General features: G+C 40.8%; 1 protein-coding gene across 1 annotated transcript in view; it reads right to left on the reverse strand.

Annotated features, from left to right (window-relative positions):
* Positions 1 to 19,709, reverse strand: part of LOC147026436 (receptor-type tyrosine-protein phosphatase mu-like) — a 458,466-nt gene that overhangs the window by 149,469 nt on the left and 289,288 nt on the right. The window contains exons 15-17 of the mRNA XM_085883577.1: positions 16,209 to 16,245; positions 12,972 to 13,101; positions 2,276 to 2,305 (exon numbers count right to left, since the gene is read on the reverse strand). Coding sequence (XP_085739703.1) covers positions 2,276 to 2,305; positions 12,972 to 13,101; positions 16,209 to 16,245 — 197 coding nt within the window. The remainder of the gene's footprint in view (positions 1 to 2,275; positions 2,306 to 12,971; positions 13,102 to 16,208; positions 16,246 to 19,709) is intronic.

Below are 19,709 nucleotides of genomic sequence, written 5' to 3' on the forward strand. Positions count from 1 at the left end.
TTGTCGAACTGGTAATCAAACCCAGGCTCGACAACTCAAAAGGTAAGTGTGCTATCCCGAAACCATCCTGTCAGATCTGACTTGATAATCATCATCATGATCATTTAAATAACATCGAATCAGCGAGCTCTTGCTGGAGGCTGGTGAAATAAAACACATATTTTCCATTTAACCTCATCATGATCCCAAAATGCAGAAGTATGATATTAATCACAAGTGTATACAATAATTAACAGCTTTAATGTTGTTGATTCTGACATCATAGTTGTACAACTATTTGACACAAAACACTTACCGCCTTCACAGAGGAGTGTGTGAGAATATCCTGGTGAGATTAGAGCGTGAAAGTAGATTAGCTTTGGCTTTGGCATGATTGTGCCACCCCTCATTTACACAGAGCTCAAAAAGTGCTTGCATTGGATTCAAGCCATGAACCCGCATCGTATACGGACATGCAGCGCACTGCAGACAAGGCCAAAACAAAGCTTTCTCACTGGACTTTGGCAGTGCTGTTGCTCGTTTGGAATGAGTTTGTTTGTGGTTTTAAGCTTTTTTCTTGAAAAATGAAGGATAATTTAGAGACAAAATAAAAGAAAGCTAAATGGGCTTATTGGTATACGTTTTTCTGTTAGCTATACTAAAGCACAAAAAGGCAATGGATCAAACAAAAAGGTTTGTCTTGGTTGCTATTTTGTCCAAATTTGCTTTACTCTGGTTTCTTCTGACTTCAGTTTCTTTGTACCATTTTATCAAGAGGACCACGATTGTGCACACAGCTTAATGACATGATTCACAGAAAGAAAAGAGGAAAAATGAAGGATAAAAACGAATGAAAAATAAAATAATTGAAGAAAAGTAAAAATAAGGGTAAGATTTCACGTTTTCTTCCCATTTATGTTACGTATCAGTCGTTGGATCACCTCTGGTTGATCTTGACATATCTCTGCAAATATATATTGCCATGAGTTGGCCAACTTTCCTGTGATTTTATCTGCAATTATGAGCTTGCTGTGCGTCATGTGTAAATACTAGAAAAGTAATATACAGACTGTAGAAAAGAAATGATCACAACAAACATGATAACTGGTTTTAGCAAGGTAACCAGTTTTGGCAAGGCAGGCACTCGTGAAACAGCAGACTTTAAGATTCCTTTAACCCGAGCAATGCAAATATATTCTTACAAAATGATGTCTCGTAAACGATGACAGTGGAGGTAAAATTGGGGATTAAAACCAACCAAAATTGTCCAGCTTCCGACAGCTTGGTCGATGCAAACCACAGTGTGTGGCCAAATTAAATTTATAGCAAACACTGCACATAACAGTAATGGCAGCAGTTCCTGCACAATTCGGTTGCATTGCCAAATAAAATCTCACAGTATGGCTGTAGTTTTAAACCTGACTCTGTTTCCAGAATAGAAATAAAGAGCAAAAGATGGATAGACAGAATGAGAAAAGCAAATAATATAAATGAAAGAACAGTACAGGGAAAAAGGGGGAGAGAGATCAAGTTCAAGAGAAAGAGAAGGAAAGAAAGAGGGAAAGGGAGACAGAGAGAGAGAGAGAGAGAGAGAGAGAGCGAGAGAGAGAGAGAGAGAGAGAGAGAGAGAGAGAGAGAGAGAGAGAGAGAGAGAGAGAGAGAGATATAGATATAGAGAGATATAGAGATAGAGAGATATAGATATAGAGAGAGAGAGAGAGATATATATATATATATATATATATATATATAGAGAGAGAGAGAGAGAGAGAGAGATATATATATATATATATATATATATATATATATATATATATATATATATATATATATATATATATATATATATATATATATATATAGATAGATAGATAGATAGATAGATAGATAGATAGATAGATAGATAGATAGATAGATAGATAGATAGATAGATAGATAGATAGATAGAGAGAGAGAGAGAGAGAGAGAGAGAGAGAGAGAGAGAGAGAGAGAGAGAGAGAGAGAGAGAGAGAGAGAGAGAGAGAGAGAGAGAGAGAGAGAGAGAGAGAGAGAGAGAGAGAGAGAGAGAGAGAGAGAGACGGTCCAAGAGGGACTGAAGAGATAGTCAGAAGGGGGCATTACAGATGGCCAGTCAGACAGCCAGAGAGACAGACAAATGGCCACAGACTGGCGGACGTTCTGCAGAAACGTAGTTTTCAGCAAGTTCACATGGAACACACAAGCAATTGCAGCAGCATGCGATGGGGTGGTGGGGTTAGAAGGTGGTGTGCCAGTGGTTGTGGGTGTCATTACTCACAAGTAATAGGAGTAAGAATGATAGGTCCGCCTGCCAATAGGAAGAGAATGTGGTGAAGCAGAGTGAGGGTGAACAGCCATATACACTGTAAAACAGTGGCTCTCACTGCTTAAAAAGCAGGTATGGGTTAATCAGAAAGCATTACACATGGAAGAGAGAAGAAAATAAATAATAAAGGAGAGCTTTTGCATTCCCAGAGAAAAGAGAATATTAAGAATTCTCCAAATGGCCAGTGGGATCGTTCAGACAATGTCACATACAGTATAACTTTGATGGAAATGTGTCGATTTGAAGTTATTGGAAACAAACTATCATTCCTTGCAATTTCATTATCCAAATCTAAAAAAAAAAACAACCTGAAAACAATTAAGGATGTGTCTGTCTATTTTAGAAACCCTTGTGATATTAAATTAAGGAATTCAAATGGTCCACGCACCTGTACAACCGCACTCCTAAAATTAACCACATTCCCATATAATTCACGAGATCGGATTGACACTGCCATTGTAGGATATTCTGAGATGTTTCCACTGAATTTTAAGGCAATTTATGGAATCAATATAAGATATAAAACAAATGAAGTTTTGTTTTGCTGGGTAAAGTCGACAAAATCCAAAGCCATTAAAATACCTTGTATGATGAAGCTTTGTCATCGTCCTCGTCAATGTATGAGGCTGTGTTGAAAAGCAATGCCTCCATGTATTTCTCTCCAAAAACAGGTGAGGTTATTGGATGGCTTTATTATTCCACAATGGTGCATATATATTTCTCAACATAATCACCACTCCAGTCGATACATTAATGCCAACGGTCAGGTAGTTTTATGATGCCGTCACGATAGAACTGTGCATCCTGCTGACTAAACAGTGGCCTTGATATTATCATCGGAAGAAAAACGTTCTCCACAAAGGTGTTCCTTAAGTTTGTGGAAGAGATGAAAATCTGACCGAGCCAAGATGGGGCTGGTGATCCTTTCGTGGTGGTTCCATTGACAGTCTCTTACTCTCAGGATCATAATGGTGCACCCAACTCTCATCTCCCTGTCAGTCATCCCAACTCTAATCTCGAACGCTGGATGCGTCACAGCACTGACAACATCTTGACTAACGTAGGACTGAGACATCTTGTGTCAGAAACACTAAACTTCACAACCAATGCTGGAAAGAACTAATGTGCAGACTGTGATTTGTTTCATTCAAATGTCTTTACCTGTTTTTGAGAAAAACAACAAGGGCATTACTTTTCAAAACACTCACATATTATACTCTTGACAAAGGGTTGGTGTCATCACAGCCCCTTTGCAAAGGGTTATCGAAGAATGGTTTATCTTCCCGGCAGTTAGTCAGGGTAGGAAGTAGTACTTTGTCTAATGTGCTGACGATAACTCTCCTCCTCTTCTTGGCGAAAGACACCAAAGGATATTTAATGTCGACTAATGATCAGTAGAGGCAGATGGGTCATCTTGCTAAATGTCCTTTTGATGGCTGGCACATATATTTATGTGTCACTCGAAATGTGAAACGCAAGGATGGCAGTTTATAGCTGGGATGGGATTCAAACCCAGGCTATACAGGTCAGAGGTGAGTGTGTGTACCTCAAAAGAGTCAAAGCTATCGTGCCAGTCGTGATACAATAATATGTACATACATCACAGTGTTCCTCTTAAAATGTTTGACCGTGTCACCCCACCAAGCCGTCATCGGTGGACATAATGAACACAATTAAAATGAGATGACAATGGCCTGACACCATGCGAGTACAATTGATTAAGTTGTCAAAGTATCACTGTTTTGCTTCAATGGTTGTAGGTTCTCTCTGGAGGTTTTGGATATCCAAAAGTCAGAATAACTTAATGATCATATGGGACAACTTGAAATGAATAAGGCCTTCGAGCAGATACAAGATATTATTAAATGATTGTTTCAACTCCCACTCTTGCCTTAATAACTCGTTTTCTTTGTGTTATCTTAATCACATGCATCACTTTCAAAAAGATAAAGAAAAAAAAAAAAAGAAAGCATGATAGTCAAAAATGATTGAATAATATGAGTGCATAATCTTGTTGTTGCCCTTATTGAAAGAAATGTTGTTCTCGAAATCCTTTGATTACTGGGCTTTCCTGTGCTTAAACATTATAAAGTTAGAGAAGGAATTATTGAGCCACATCTCCATTAGACAGCTTGCGATTTCTCTGTGCCGGGCCAAGACAGCTGCAATTGGTCAGCCTCTGGGAGGGTTTGGGTTGGAGGCTGACCACATTATCTCGAGCTTCTGGGGCCTCATTATCAGCTATAACCAGTCTTCAGTGGATCACATCTCCAAGCTGGTCTCCAAAGCCTCTTCAGAATTAGCTGCAGGGAAAAGTCTTTCCTCTGCTGTCATACCTTATAACACCGTTCAAGGCCTTCATCTGATATCACCGAATATTGCATGCCCCATATAATGGTACTGCTGCTTTCCATCATGACCCCACTAGCTCATTCTCTCATCCCTTAAGGTCATGGAATCTAAGGCTCTCCTTGTAAATGGTGGTCTCGTGGTAGGATGCTGAGTATCATGCATCTTGCTGACTGCAGGCAGGATGGTGGCACTGTGGTTATTTTTTTTTACTAATTATTCTGGCCTTGCTCCTGCTGGCTTCTCACCTCACAGTCCAATAACTTCCACTCCAGATTATACATATTCCACCAGAAGCCCTTTCGTCGTTACTCTCCCCAAGTCTAAACTTAATGCTCACTTCCATTCATTCATCCCTCTCTTCTCTTGTATGTGTTACAATATTCTTTGTCTGTCATCTCAGGCTCTTTCCTCTGGGAGTTCATGTCTGTTGTCAACAGACATCCTGTCGTCTCTTCCTTTTCTAAATCTGAGCACTACTGCACCCACAGAGACCCTGCTTCCACGCTTCACCTGTAATATTCCCCTTGTGTTATGGTCCATCCATATATGCAGTTGTTCTCCTGTTTTCCTTTTTGCCTATTTTGTGTCTGTTATCCCTATTATATGAGCTTCATTAGTTGTACATAACAGCAATACTTACATGATCTATTTTTATTATGCCATACTTAATAGAACAAGTCATAAATCAAGTCATTAATCATCATCAAAAAATGGTAATAGATTATGGTTTTGATACCAGAAGAACTCCCAGTGAAATTATTTAATCAAAACAAAACAGACAACACAACACTTTCAGGAGTTTATATCCAGTACCTTGAGTGTGCAACAGAGAAAAGTTTTGATCCCTTTACCTATACGACAAATTTCCGTACACTTGCATCCATCATAAAGTGCTCAAATGTGTCATCATCATGCACCATATCCCATGATTTGGGGTTCACAGTTCAAAAAGTGTAGGAATGCTCCAAAAACTTTTCATGAACTGGAAAGCCAGGCCTGACGTTCAGCTGACACCGTCACATTGAGTAGCCATGGAAATTAAACCCTCAGCAGAGGGATGTCTGACAATTAGGGCTGTAATCACTCGACTACCGAAACATTTGCAAAATGCTCAAACGTATGAGTGCTCCTCCTTTCTGCAAAATGAGCCAAGGAAAATAATAATAAATAAATAAAAAACACAATGTTGAATGCATTCAAGATTTCCTTTGTGAGGTTATCTCCATATGTGAGAAGGGTGAAAATGCATTCACAAAAACTAATCAACAATTTAATTTAGCATATTTTGGCTCAAATTCATCTCTCCCTAAAATTTGTACTCGGATACTTGTCTTTCTGAACAATCCTATTTGTTGGAAAATTTATTTCATAGCTATTTTGCTGCCTTGCCCTGTGCACCGTTAATTATTTATGTGATTTCCTGACACCACAATGGTATTAATGGGTTAATGTTGCACCGGCAATTAGACCCGTGCCCGCACGGGATTCTGAATGGGGTAGGGATGGAGATAACAAAAATACAAAGGGCATCTTCTGTCATCGAGCCGCCAAGCTGGGAGCAACACTTCGTATTTATTGCCACATCTGATGTAATTTACACGTTCTAATGGCGGCGAGATGCTCCATTTGAAACTGTTTATTTGATATGTGGCTTTTTGATGCCCATTATGGTCTGTAATAAAAAAAAATTGTGTTGGTGTCAAATTGACAGTGACAAATTGCAAATTAATAGTGGGATACATGACAAAAATTACTCTCAGTTATGATCAATACTAAATTTGATGTAAGAAAGAACTTCGGAATCTGTCGTATGCGTTTATTAAGAAATTTATTTCCACTCAAACTGCTATTGGATAATTTGAATTGCTGTGAACACTTTATCCACTGGAAAATGGGGGCAAAACGCCTTTCCAAATTGCAAACTTTACCTTTGACCCCAACTTCTCTCAGATTTGCATTCAATAAGTCCTATTACTAGGAAAAAAAAAATCAGTAGATTAAAAAAAATAAATTGTGTAAATAAAAATTGCTTAATTATTAAACATCTGGTTGCGGTTTCTTCATGAGTTGTGGTGTTGGCTTAATGGTTCGGGTGGCGGGCTTTGGATCCTTGGGTCCTGATTTCAAATCCCGCTCAGCTGTTGAATTAATACCAGGTGGGGTTGACTCTGCCTGTCATCCTTCCGAGGTCGGCAAAATGAGTGCCAGCATGCTGGTATACTGTGTCGGAGTGGCGACCCGTCCAGGATTGTGCCTAAGCAGCACCAATGCTCTGCATAGAGTATGGTCCCAATAGGTTTATTCATGAGTGCAGGTGGTTCTCAGATCTGTGAGATCCTCTTCTGAAGCTAAGTTTACCGAATTGGATTTGTCTTGTCTAACTGTTGTAATTTGCTTCTTGTTCTGTTAATGTATCATGACTCTGTTGTGGACTTGTTGTCCATTCTTAATCGGTCCCGTCATGTTAATTTTGAGTTAGCTTTTGTATTGGCCTTGGCAAGGTCTCATGCTCATGAGTCATAATCCCTCCACAGTCTCACTTCCTTCATTCTTTCATCTCTCCTTTGCGTCCTACTCTGATATCTTTATGATTTATTCACCTTTATAAACTCGGAACTTCTCAGAAAAAAAAAAATCCACAGAAATTCATCTCATTCTTCCCCATTACTCTCCTTTGCTCATTCCACATCTCTTTCTTTACCAAACATTTTAACGAATCAAAACTTTTAAATGATATTTGAAAATGTTTAATCTCCCTTTGCTGAACTTTCCATTTTCCCCCATCCCATGCTGTTGCTTGTTCTTCCTTTCTGTTTCTTGTTTCTCTTGTGGTTTGCTCACAAACCCTTAGCATTGGTACACCGAATCCATTTGTCATTGGTCAGTGAGGAGGAATTTGCAGTCAAGCAGCTTGCTTGCTCAACATGGAAGGTGAACCCAACTGAAGTCAACTTTACCTCGCACTGTAAAACTTGCAACAAGTGTGTCAATACATACACACAAGCCAGAAAATGTAATCTTCATAATCTTGAGGCCGGCAACTCTCCAACCAGTTTTCTTCCACAAAGTGTTGACGGTGCCTTGTCCCTCCCGAGAATGCATCAGTTTTCATGGTCACCAATCCTGCTCGGCTGCTGTTACTTTCATTTGTCTGCTCTCTTCAGCCTGTCCTGATTTGGCTCCCTCCTCTTTGCCAGGAAGGCCCCTGCCATCACTCCCATCCACAAGAAGAGTGCAAAAACAGATCCCTTCAACTGCAGGTGAGTAATCTGAATTCCAAATACAAACAAACTCATGAAATTCAGCAATGCTGCAAGATGGCAAGTCTTTCGTCTTTCCAAACTGCCTAGTCTCGAACCATCAGTTTGAATTCTGTCCCAGTCATTGAACAATGTGCAATACACATGCTTCCACTTCTTTCTCAGCAATGATCGGAGGCTCTAAATCTCAAAACAAGAGGAAAAGACTGTCTCCTTGACATATCTCAGGTATTTGACAGTCCAGCATCCTTCATTGCTCGACAAAGCCCACTGCGTGTGACACACAAGGCCGCATTAATACCTGGACTTCTGACTTCCTCCACTCACACAATCAACATGTTGCTATCAATGGGACCCTCTTTTCTTCTCTCCCATTGGATGCTGGATTGCCTCAAGGCAGTTTATTTGGCCCAGTCTTGTTCCTTATCAAAATAAATAATCTCTCCAGTGCTCTGAAAAAGCCTCTTCTTTTATGCAGATGACACCACTGTGTTGAATAGTACCCTCAGTCAACTGATAGGTAGTTGCCAGCAATATCACTCTCTGCTGAACTGGAATCGATTATATGCTGGTCTGATAAATGTATCCTTCAATCATGACAAATCAAAGTTTTACAATGTTGCTCCAGAGCATCTTACATCCACTTATTTTCATGGTCAGCCAATAGAGCAGGTTCAGTCTCTTGAACTTCTAGACATCACAGTTAGCCATGATCTCTTATGGGCAGATCATAATCGAAAAAGCTGACTTCTAAAGCCAGCTGCAGACTGGACATCTTAAGTCATTCAATCATTCTTTGGGAACATCAAACTTACTTATAGCCCACAAGGCCTTTATGTGGAGCTCAGTGGAATACTAATCTCACCTATGGGCTGATACCTTGGCATCACATCTATCTCTCCTGGAATCTGTACAATCTAAAGCTCAACATTATTTGTATCCTGGATGATGAGGCCAAAGCACAAGGCCTATTGTTCCCACTCTGAAAACATATTCATTATCTCATTTTCCCCACCTCTTCTCAAGTTGAGCTTCCTCTGCTTTCTCAGACATCAAACCATACGCAACTCCACCTGAGATGCACACATTCTTCCACTAACCGCCTTCTATTTAAACTGATCCCAAAATCCAGGCTTGCAGCACACCTCCACTTCTTTATTCCATCTCTCTCCTGTTTGTGAAACAGTATCACAGAAAATATTTGATCTCACTCTTCTCTCCAGGGTTTCAATCAAAAGGTGCACCACCATCATCGCCCATCCCTACCCACGATACTTTCTATTCCCATTTACCATACCCGATCCAAACCACTTACTTGCAAGTTTACTGTGCTTCCAATGTTCTCGTTCTCTCGTTCTCTCTCTCGTTCTCTCTCTCGTTCTCTCTCTCGTTCTCTCTCTCGTTCTCTCTCTCGTTCTCTCTCTCGTTCTCTCTCTCGTTCTCTCTCTCGTTCTCTCTCTCGTTCTCTCTCTCGTTCTCTCTCTCGTTCTCTCTCTCTCTCTCTCTCTCTCTCTCTCTCTCTCTCTCTCTCTCTCTCTCTCTCTCTCTCTCTCTCTCTCTCTCTCTCTCTCTCTCTCTCTCTCTCTCTCTCTCTCTCTCTCTCTCCCTCTCTCTTGCTCCCACTCCCCCTCTGTCATGAGTATGTTGCTATTTTCTCTGTTTATATAAAATGGAAATTATGGTTGCTTTTATGGCCACTGTGCAAAATAATTGCAAAAGGATTTTTTTTAAAACGTGTTTTTGAATTCTTTGTGATTGGCAACAACATAGGTTTGAGCACAAAACTGCTTTTGTGCAGTTACTTATTTACTTTGGTGAAAATCCAAGTCCTCTGTACTTCAAGAAATGTTTACATTTCATGCCAAAAATAAAAAAGAAACTTAAGAAAGATTGAGAAAATGCTTTCCCACATTGGAGGGTCATCATGCCCTGAGGGGATGTGAGGGAATATACATATATACAGAGGGGAGAACAAGTATTTGATACACTGCCGATTTTGCATGTTTTCCCACTTACAAAGCACATAGAGGTCTGTAATTTTTATCATAGGTACACTTCAACTGTGAAAGACGGAATCGAAAACACAAATCCTGAAAATCATATTGTATGATTTTTAAATAATTAATTTGCATTTTATTGCATGAAATAAGTATTTGATCACCGACCAACCAGTAAGAATTCCGGCTCTCACAGACCTGTTAGTTTTGTCTTTAATAATCCCTCCCATTCTCCACTCATTACCTGTATTAACTGCACCTGTTTGAACTCGTTATCTGCATAAAAGACAGCTGTCCACACTCAATCAGACTCCAACCTCTCCACAATGGGCAAGACCAGAGAGCTGTCTTAGGGCATCAGGGACAAAATTGTAGACTTGCACAAAGCTGGGACGGGCTACAGGACAATAGGCAAGCAGCTTGGTGAGAAGGCAACAGCTGTTGGCACAATGATTAGAAAATGGAAGAAGTTCAAGATAACAGTCAATCTCCCTCGGTCTGGGGCTCCATGCAAGATCTCACCTCGTGGAGCCTCAATGATGATGAGAAAGGTGAGGGATCAGCCCAGAACTACACGGCAGGACCTGGTCAATGACCTGAAGAGAGCTGGGACCACAGTATCAAAGAAAACCATAAGTAACACACTACGCAGTCATGGATTAAAATCCTGCAGCGCACGCAAGGTCCCTCTGCTCAAGCCAGCGCATGTCCAGGCCCGTCTGAAGTTTGCCAATGATCATCTGGATGATCCAGAGGAGGAATGGGAGAAGGTCATGTGGTCTGATGAGACCAAAATAGAGATTTTTGGTTTAAACTCCACTTGCCGTGTTTGGAGGAAGAAGAAGGATGAGTACAACCCCAAGAACACCATCCCAACCGTGAATCATGGAGGTGGAAACATCATTCTTTGGGGATGCTTTTCTGCAAAGGGGGCAGGACGACTGCACCGTATTGAGGGGAGGATGGATGGGGCCATGTATCGCGAGATCTTGGCCAACAACCTCCTTCCCTCAACAAGAGCATTGAAGATGGGGCGTGGCTGGGTCTTCCAGCATGACAACGACTCGAAACACACAGCCAGGGCAACTAAGGAGTGGCTCTGTAAGAAGCATCTCAAGGTCCTGGAGTGGCCTAGCCAGTCTCCAGACCTGAACCCAATAGAAAATCTTTGGAGGGAGCTGAAAGTCTGTGTTGCCCAGCAACAGCCCTGAAACCTGAAGGATCTGGAGAAGATCTGTATGGAGGAGTGGGCCAAAATCCCTGCTGCAGTCTGTGCAAACCTGGTTAAGAACTATAGGAAACGTCTGATCTCTGTAATTGCAAACAAAGGTTTCTGTACCAAATATTAAGTTCTGTTAGGGTGAAACATTTACAAATATCAAAGTAGAGCTTCTTGCTTCCCTGGACCAAAATGCATACATACATAAATACATGTACTTGAAACTAGCTGGACTTTGAGTTTCATTACTTTGAGTTTCATCGAAAGAGCTTGCTCCGAAATTTTAAGTGTAAAGCTTATGTGCCTGGGCAAAGCAAAGCTTCTGCTTTGTATTCGAGTGAAGTGCTCCAGAGCCTTACACAAACAGATGATGAGCTTGCGAGGGTAGGGGATTATGGGGGGGTGGGGTGGGGGGGCTGCAGTTCATCACTGAGCTGGTGGGGAAAAAAAATCGAGGAGGAAAGTTCTGCATAAAGATTCATGGTTTCGATCCTTACATTGCACCCATGAGCACAAAGAAATGTCAACATTCTCATCAATATGCCCCTTTCAATGCGCACCACCATGTCACCTCTTTTCGAGAATCACCGGGACAACAGCACGCTCTTCAAACCAAGATAACACAAAAACAGACACCAACAATATGGTTTTAAAATGCTCTTTCGTGAAGCTGCCAATGGTAATCATGAAAGTATGGCAATGTTGTGTGATTAAGAAAGATGATTGTGTTTTTTTAAAGCAAACATACGGGTAAGGCTCCGTGGCATATTCAAAGTGGCCTCGTGTTTATCTTGCAATAAAGCATGTAATATTGAGCTTGTATCTCATACTTACATTCATATTTAGCAGTCAAGTCATTAGAAGATGTGATGCAGCAAAGAAACCCTTCCATAACTTCAGCTGTTACGTAACCTTTAAAATCATACGGACCATTTTGCCAGCCCATACATTTAAACAGTAGCATTAATAACTGATTTACCTGCAGGACCTCTGGCTCTTATTATATGATAATCGCAAGAAAATTTGTGGCTGCAGGGACTCTGTAACAGTGGGTGAAATGGGAATTGTGATGAAAGGAGAAAGAAAATGGACAGAAAATGCAGTGGAGTGAGAAATTAATTTGCAAATGTGATTTTTTTTAAACATTCGTGCGGCGATGCAACCATCTGCACATAAATAAATAAACAAACAAAATATCAGATTTTTTTTTTTGCTAAATTTGCATAATCTAAACGTTGGGTTCTTGGGGGATTTCTCTCAGCCTCATAAGCTGAAGCGTAGTGGAAATACAGTGGATCCTACCTTGAGAGACCCCTGAAATGAGTGACCACTCTCATTTCAAACCACCTACTTAATACACAGATGCATTTTCCTGCAATAACCACCTGCAAAGAGCGACGAGCTGTTACGTGTTACAAACATCCATGAAATCTGGTCAATGTTAAGACCAGGGACCACAAAATTTGATCAATTTCAACACCTCAAGTTTCAGAAAAACGCTCGCTCCGGTAGCTTGAGATAATTAAAATGAATGACAGACAATTACTATCAAAGACACCATATTCCTAAAGGATTAAGTCGTTTGTTTTGATGCAAAAATTAATAGAAGTGCCTAATGATTTGAATTTTGTTGCTTTCACTACATGCATGGCGTCTATAGAATATCCCTCAAATCAAAGACCACTTGTTTTGAGAGACCACATCAGGCTTGGAAATACGGACTGTCTCATAAACGGCATAGACTTTGAAATTGTTTTCTTAAAGATTGTCGACGGAAATCTCAAAATAAAACGAAAAAGGGGGTGGGGGTGGTCTCCCACCTGCGCTTTACGTAGAGGATGCATGCAAGGAGGAGTAGGACGACGGCCAGAATGCCCGCAATGACGCCTGCAACTCGCATTGTGTTCCCACTTTGCAGCTCTGTGCTGGGGCCCTCAGCATTCCGTGTCACTGCAATGAAGAGAAATGTCAGAGGGGTTAGAAAAATCCACAAGACCTTCATTAATGAGATCTTTGCTCATAAAACCTTCAGAATTAGGCTATGGCTAAGCCATCTTCCTTCATTGTACTCATTTTAAAATGCACAATACATGCATATATGCTTCAGAAGCAATTTTGAAAGAATGACACATTTTGAATTGCATCACACTTGTAAAAATTCCCCGATTCCTTGAAAATAGTTTTATTTTATCCGTGTGGAGAAGGCTCACTGAATATAATAAGAAATCCAGATCCATTAAGGCCAAACCAAACCTAAACTTTTTATTCTCAAGGTAATTAAAAACAAACAAACTAAAAAAAAAAAAGAAAGACGTTTTCAATGTCTGTTTAGAAAGGGAAGGTTTGCAAACAAGGAATGAGGAGGAATTAACATGTTTGTATTCAATCATTGGAACAATAATGTGTATTTTCCTGAAGCTGTACTCTTTAATTTGAAATATATTGTTGGGTTTAAAAGTTTATAGATGGGACATAATGGAAAACTAGTCTTAATCATGAAGGCGAGTATCAATCTGCATTGAGGATCAGGTAGAATAATGGATGGAATCAACAGAACATTGATCGAAGTATGCTAAGCACCGTGGGAAGAAAGGAGAATGCCTGTTTCAGGCATTAACCCTTCGCCGGAGCAAAAAAGAGAGGCGGATAACGTTGACAGGTGGTATCGGGTGGCAGTGGGTCAGAGGTGTGTGCATCAGAGGCAAGTGAGGGATCAGGTGCAAGTGGGGTGGGAATGACTCAATTTGACAACTCATAAAAGAGAGGATCATAGTCTCAGAGTTAAAAGTCAAGGGTACTAGAACTGGGAGAAAAGGGGGTATAATAAGGAAACAAATAAAGAGAAAAAAGAGGTGTGTGGGGGAGATGATAAATAAATAAACAAACTAACCCAAAATATGGAAGATAAATCGGAGTAAGAACAAATAGGAGAAAAGGGAACATGTGCAAGAAAAAGGAAAGGTTCACCGAGACTCGGGTCTCAAGGTTCAAGTGTCCGGTCAAATCCAGAATTCCAAGGGTCAAGTTGAGTTCTGAGCATCGATGCCGAATCTCAAGAGCCTAGTTGAGTGGTTTCACAATCTTAAATTCTTACACACCAAACTGAGAATGTTACCCTGTCTCACAGGTTTTATCTCAGGCCAATCTGTGCTTTTCCTTTTTAATTACTTTAACTTCCCCCCTCTCCCCCAACCCCTTCTTTCAAAGGAGATGTCATTTAATGTGTCACTACAACTAATTATTTTTACGATGACTTTTAAATGAGTTGTTGTAAGGTCCCCGTTTAAAAACTTCAATCCTATGATTTGAATAAAGTAGCCTGCCAAGTCTGCAGCCTCCGAGTCTCACATCTATTTACGAGTTGTAAAACTTTCTGTTTTTGAAAGCGACTTGATTTGAGTGTTCCACACCGGGATTATGCTTTTCCTCCCCCAAACCCCCTTTGACACCAAAATACAAATGAGAAAACTCTTGAATAGCAAGGGTACCGCACAAAATATCATGCTTGGAGTAAATTAATAAGCAATAATCACAATAATAATAATAATAATAATAAAATCCTGAAAATGGAAGTTGAATTTGAAAAACAAAGTCATTTAGGCCTTTTTAAATCATATTTTTTGAAACTTCCAGAGTCAATGCAAACACCAACATTTAATCTGAAGCCATTGCACTCCTGGAGGGCTTCTCAATTCAAAGCTGGGATTTCTCAGACTAATGTTGAAGTAAAGTCTATGCAGAGCACCGATGTATACGATTAAATCATTGATCTAAGCAAATAATATTGCCATTTGCAAGCTGTTGGGATGGGGAAGCAGCTGGAGTGGTACAAAATACATGCACCAAAAAGAAAGCAAGAAATAAGGATGATTAAATACAGGACGCAGCATTTGGAATGGTGAAAGATGGATGCATGATTAAAACGAAGGAACAAGCTGGGAAGTCTGCGCACGGCAGTCGAGCCAATGGAATCAGATCCAAGGCCAATGGAGAGGCTGGAAGGCAATGCGGTAACCGAGGAAGAACGATAATTCTGAAAGATCGCTTCTCAGATGGATGCGGAGCTGTGAATGAAGGAGAATCCGCTTTGGATTTTTTTCAGCAAACTTTGGGTGATCAAAGAAATAGATGGAGGAACAACTGATGGAGGGAAGGCGATGAACAACGGCTTCAAAAAAGGGGCAATGGCGAAGTTCTAACCTGTTTCAGGGAAGTCTCCGTTGCCCTTGCGTGCTGTCGTAATGTGTGTTGTGGTTAGCTGATTCAATGCAACGGCGGCTAAGGTGAGAAACGAACTCTGGTTAGGCAGCCAGGGATTTGAGGTACAACATGTATGCCCCACCCCAGGAATGGCCTCGCTTCACGAGACACTGGGTAAAGATTCTCGAGGCCCAAGTGACCTGTGGTTTCCTGCCAGTAAAGCTGCTAGAAATTATTGAGATGTAATATACAGAATAGTGTTTGAAGCCAGAGAAAGACATTCCCAGCATGATCCTTTAACTAAAACCCAAAAGAAAAGCAGCTTCACATTTCCAAAGGGAAAACCAAAGTTAAAGTGAGGTGCATTTAAAGCCCTTGGTAGAAGACTCATGCAGTTTCCAGCAAAAAGGTGTTTGATAAGCAAACGGCATTGGGAGGGTGAGAAATATCAGCAGCCCCCTTTACCGCAATCTCAGAGCCGATTCCCAGGAGCATAGTTAGCACTTAGAAAGCCTAGACTAGTCTGTGGCAGCACAAACACATAGAGATAGAAGTGGCACAGAGAGGGATAAAATCAATTGCAAGCACAAACAGAGATGTGGGCCAAGATCCGTCGGCAGTCTCACCAGGCCAAACAGTTAAAGCATAACAGCCTGCAAATTCAAATTTCTGTTTGCTTTTATTTAAACAAGGAACCATCATAAGAGTTGTATCGAGCTACAACCATGTCAAAAGCAATGGATCCTTGCGACAATTCGAGGATAGAAAGAGTGGGGGTTTGGTGAGGGGAGGGTGGGGGTAAGCAGCAAGCAACAATGTTGAAAGGGATATAGAATTTATGAAATTAAAAATCTCACCTCGGCTTGCCAGCTTCCTGCATGATATCTTGGAGTTCTACAAAAAAAAAAAATGAAAGCATTAATGATCATTGATTAGTCAGCATTTTTGGCAAATTGTTATGAACCCACTTACATGCACAATTTTAATGACATGGAAGTAAAATGAAATAATTGAGATTTTAGTAACAAAATATTTCTGCAGTTCTAGCAGTGGATAAAATGTCTCTTCATATGTGCTTACACTTCAGAAACCAGGAGCACAGGACTTAAGCAGCACATACCAGGTTGCTATTAATCACAGAAATTGCCAGACAAATGCGAGGCAAGAAAAATCACATGCCCAAAATACAACAGCTAAGCCGGGAATTGAATCATTTCAACATTTCCTCATCTTCCATCAAACAAAACGAAGGAATTTGAAATGCATCATAATACAGCAAGTGTTCGTACTCCTGAACCTTCGATTCACCACTTCTGATTGGTACCCCCATCACTGCATAAACCCTCTCGACCTGATAGCTAATTGCAGGCTCTTCTCGTAAGTCATATTCATCCATTTATCCAATGTCGGAATGTCGACATGTTGCTCCCCACCCTGCCGTCTGTCCGATACGCTTCCATTCGCTTTCATTTATGCTCTTCCATCTTTTTATGCATCAAATATATATATATATATATATATATATATATATATATATATATATATATATATATATATACATATATATATATATATATATATATACATATATATATATATATATACATATATATATATATATATACATATATATATGTATATGCATATATATATATATATATATATATATGCATATACATATATATATATATATATATATGTATATACATATATATATATATATATATATGTATATGCATATATATATATATATATATATATATATATATATATATATATATATATATATATATATATATATATATATATATATATATATATATATATATATATATATATATATATATATATATATATATGTGTGTGTATATATTGTAATGAAATTGCGCTCGCCGGCGTGCGATTGGCCACGTACCTCTAATCGCAACCGCGTCGCCCACCGGACGGACAATTCAGTCGTGACTTTCCGGAGCTAACGCCGGGACCCTGTCACGGGTGGGTCTTCAACCCCATCACGGCTGTGCGAATTGTCTACCCGTGCAAGATAGGGTCACTCGCCGAATCCGATATACCTAAGTACCTGCGCGGGGAGCTGACCGGGAGGCCGTACCTCGATGCAGGTCGGCTTGGGACACGAACCGCTTAAGCAGTCCATTCCATTCTGCAGTGATAACCGAGCGGGTATTATCGCCGACCTCGCCGGATCCGATTCTATTTGACGGGTGTTTGAAACCCCACTATTTATTCCGTGATGCAAGATGGCATTTTCAATAGGGGAAAGAGGACGCTATGAACGGGATACATTCAAACCAGGCACATTTATTGAGACAAAACATATGCAGGCGAATAGGGAACAAAAGCAAAACATGCATGTAGTTCATTTATGAAGATTGCGGGACATACGCATGCAACTATACAGCCAAACACAATGCAAAGGAAAGACCTAATACCATCTATCTATTATGTACAGTCACTTATACAGTTTTTACTTGGCAGACGGCACCACAACAACATTCATTCAAAAGCCCAAAAGAAAAGGCTATCCCCAAAGACGAGGATGGCAGACTGGGTCCGTGGACCTTTATAAACATGGAGCCTGGCTGACCGAATGGGCTTCACGAAACTGACGCTGGTTACCTGCACCCTCGAGGTACCTCAGTGGTCGGCGAGGTCTCTACGGTACTCTCCTCCCGACTGCGCAGCAGAGCTGGTCATTCACACACAACCCTCAGGACTTTGCGCCCAGAGAGAAAGGCAGCACCTCATTGACGTCTGCCCCAGAAGGCAAAACCACCAAAGCCCCGATCCACACGAGCTTGAACCACACCAGCGACCCCAGCCTCGGACCACACGAACACCAACTCAAAACACCAAGAACCAAGTTCCAGCTCGAAAACCACCAAAGAAAGACGGATAAAGGCCACCCCGAAGACCAAGAGAGGAAGCTTGCGTGCTGTCCGCCTTATATCCCCTGGGCTCAGCACTTCGCCCCTCCCCGTTTTCGGCTCTGCCTCCCTTCGAGCCTTTTCGAGAAACTTCTCGAAAAGGGGCATTCCTCAGCTCCTAGCGCCTCATTCCTCGTAGCCACCAATCGCGAGCGAGCTGCCTCGCCCTTCCACTCACACCAAACGCGGAGAAAAAAAGGCGGAAAAAACCCGCGCAGCATTGGAGGTTTCTTTTCTTGGTCTTTTTACTCGCGTTCTCAGACGATTTTCGATGCGGAAAGAGTTGTAGCGTGGTTTGTGGAGGATGGTGTTTGATAGCTGGCATAGCGGTGAAGATGGTTAGATGGTGGCATACTTGCTGTGGCGATTGTAGCGTGGTTGGCATTGTGGCGTGGTTGGTGATGGTTGTTGTTGGCGTTGTGGTTCTTTGGGGGGCGAAGTTGGTTGCTGTAATGGTGGTCGTGATATGGTCGGTCCAAAATAACGACAGCAACAGAAAAACCTACCTCAAAGAGGTCATAGCCCGGTGAATACGAAGAATCCCCTCGAAACAAGGGTGGGGAAACCTATCTGAACACTCACTTACCGGGATAACTCATCTAAGGAACCTTTATGGTGTTCTGCGAATTTCCACAGCCGTAACAATATATATATATATATATATATATATATATATATATATATATATATATATATATATATATATATATATATATATATATATATATATATATATATATATATATATATATATATATATATATATATATACATATATACATATATACATATATACGTATATACATATATACGTATATACATATATACGTATATACATATATACGTATATACATATATACGTATATACATATATACGTATATACATATATACGTATATACATATATACGTATATACATATTGTTGCGGATTCGCGCCCGCCGGCGTGCGGACGGCCACGTAACTCGAATCGCAGCACGTCGCCCACCGGACGGACAATCCAGTCGTGACCCTCTCGGACTAACGCCGGGAACCAGTCACGGGTGGACCTTTCGGTCTCACCGCGATCGAGCCAATCAGCCCCCGCGTGGGATAGGGTTGCTCGCCAAATTCGACCTACCTAAGTACCCACGCGGAGGGTAGACCGGGCGATCGCACCTCGCCGCAGGTCGACTTCGGACACGGGCCACTTAAGCGACCCGTTCCGTACTATCAGAATAACCGAGCGGTGTTATCGTCGACCTCGACGGTTCGATTAATTATCGGGCGTATTCAGCCCACTACCAACCCTTTACGTGAAGCAAGATGAGGGTTCAATGGGGGAAAAGACGAAGCGAAGCGGGAGAACAGTTCAACAATAAAAGCACATTTATTCGCGGCACACGGGAAGCACACAAATACAATTCCACCAAATG

The sequence above is a fragment of the Eptatretus burgeri genome, chromosome 5 (assembly GCF_056783735.1).
Source record: "Eptatretus burgeri isolate ZD-2024b chromosome 5, Ebu_testis_v1, whole genome shotgun sequence".
NCBI lineage: Eukaryota > Metazoa > Chordata > Myxini > Myxiniformes > Myxinidae > Eptatretus > Eptatretus burgeri.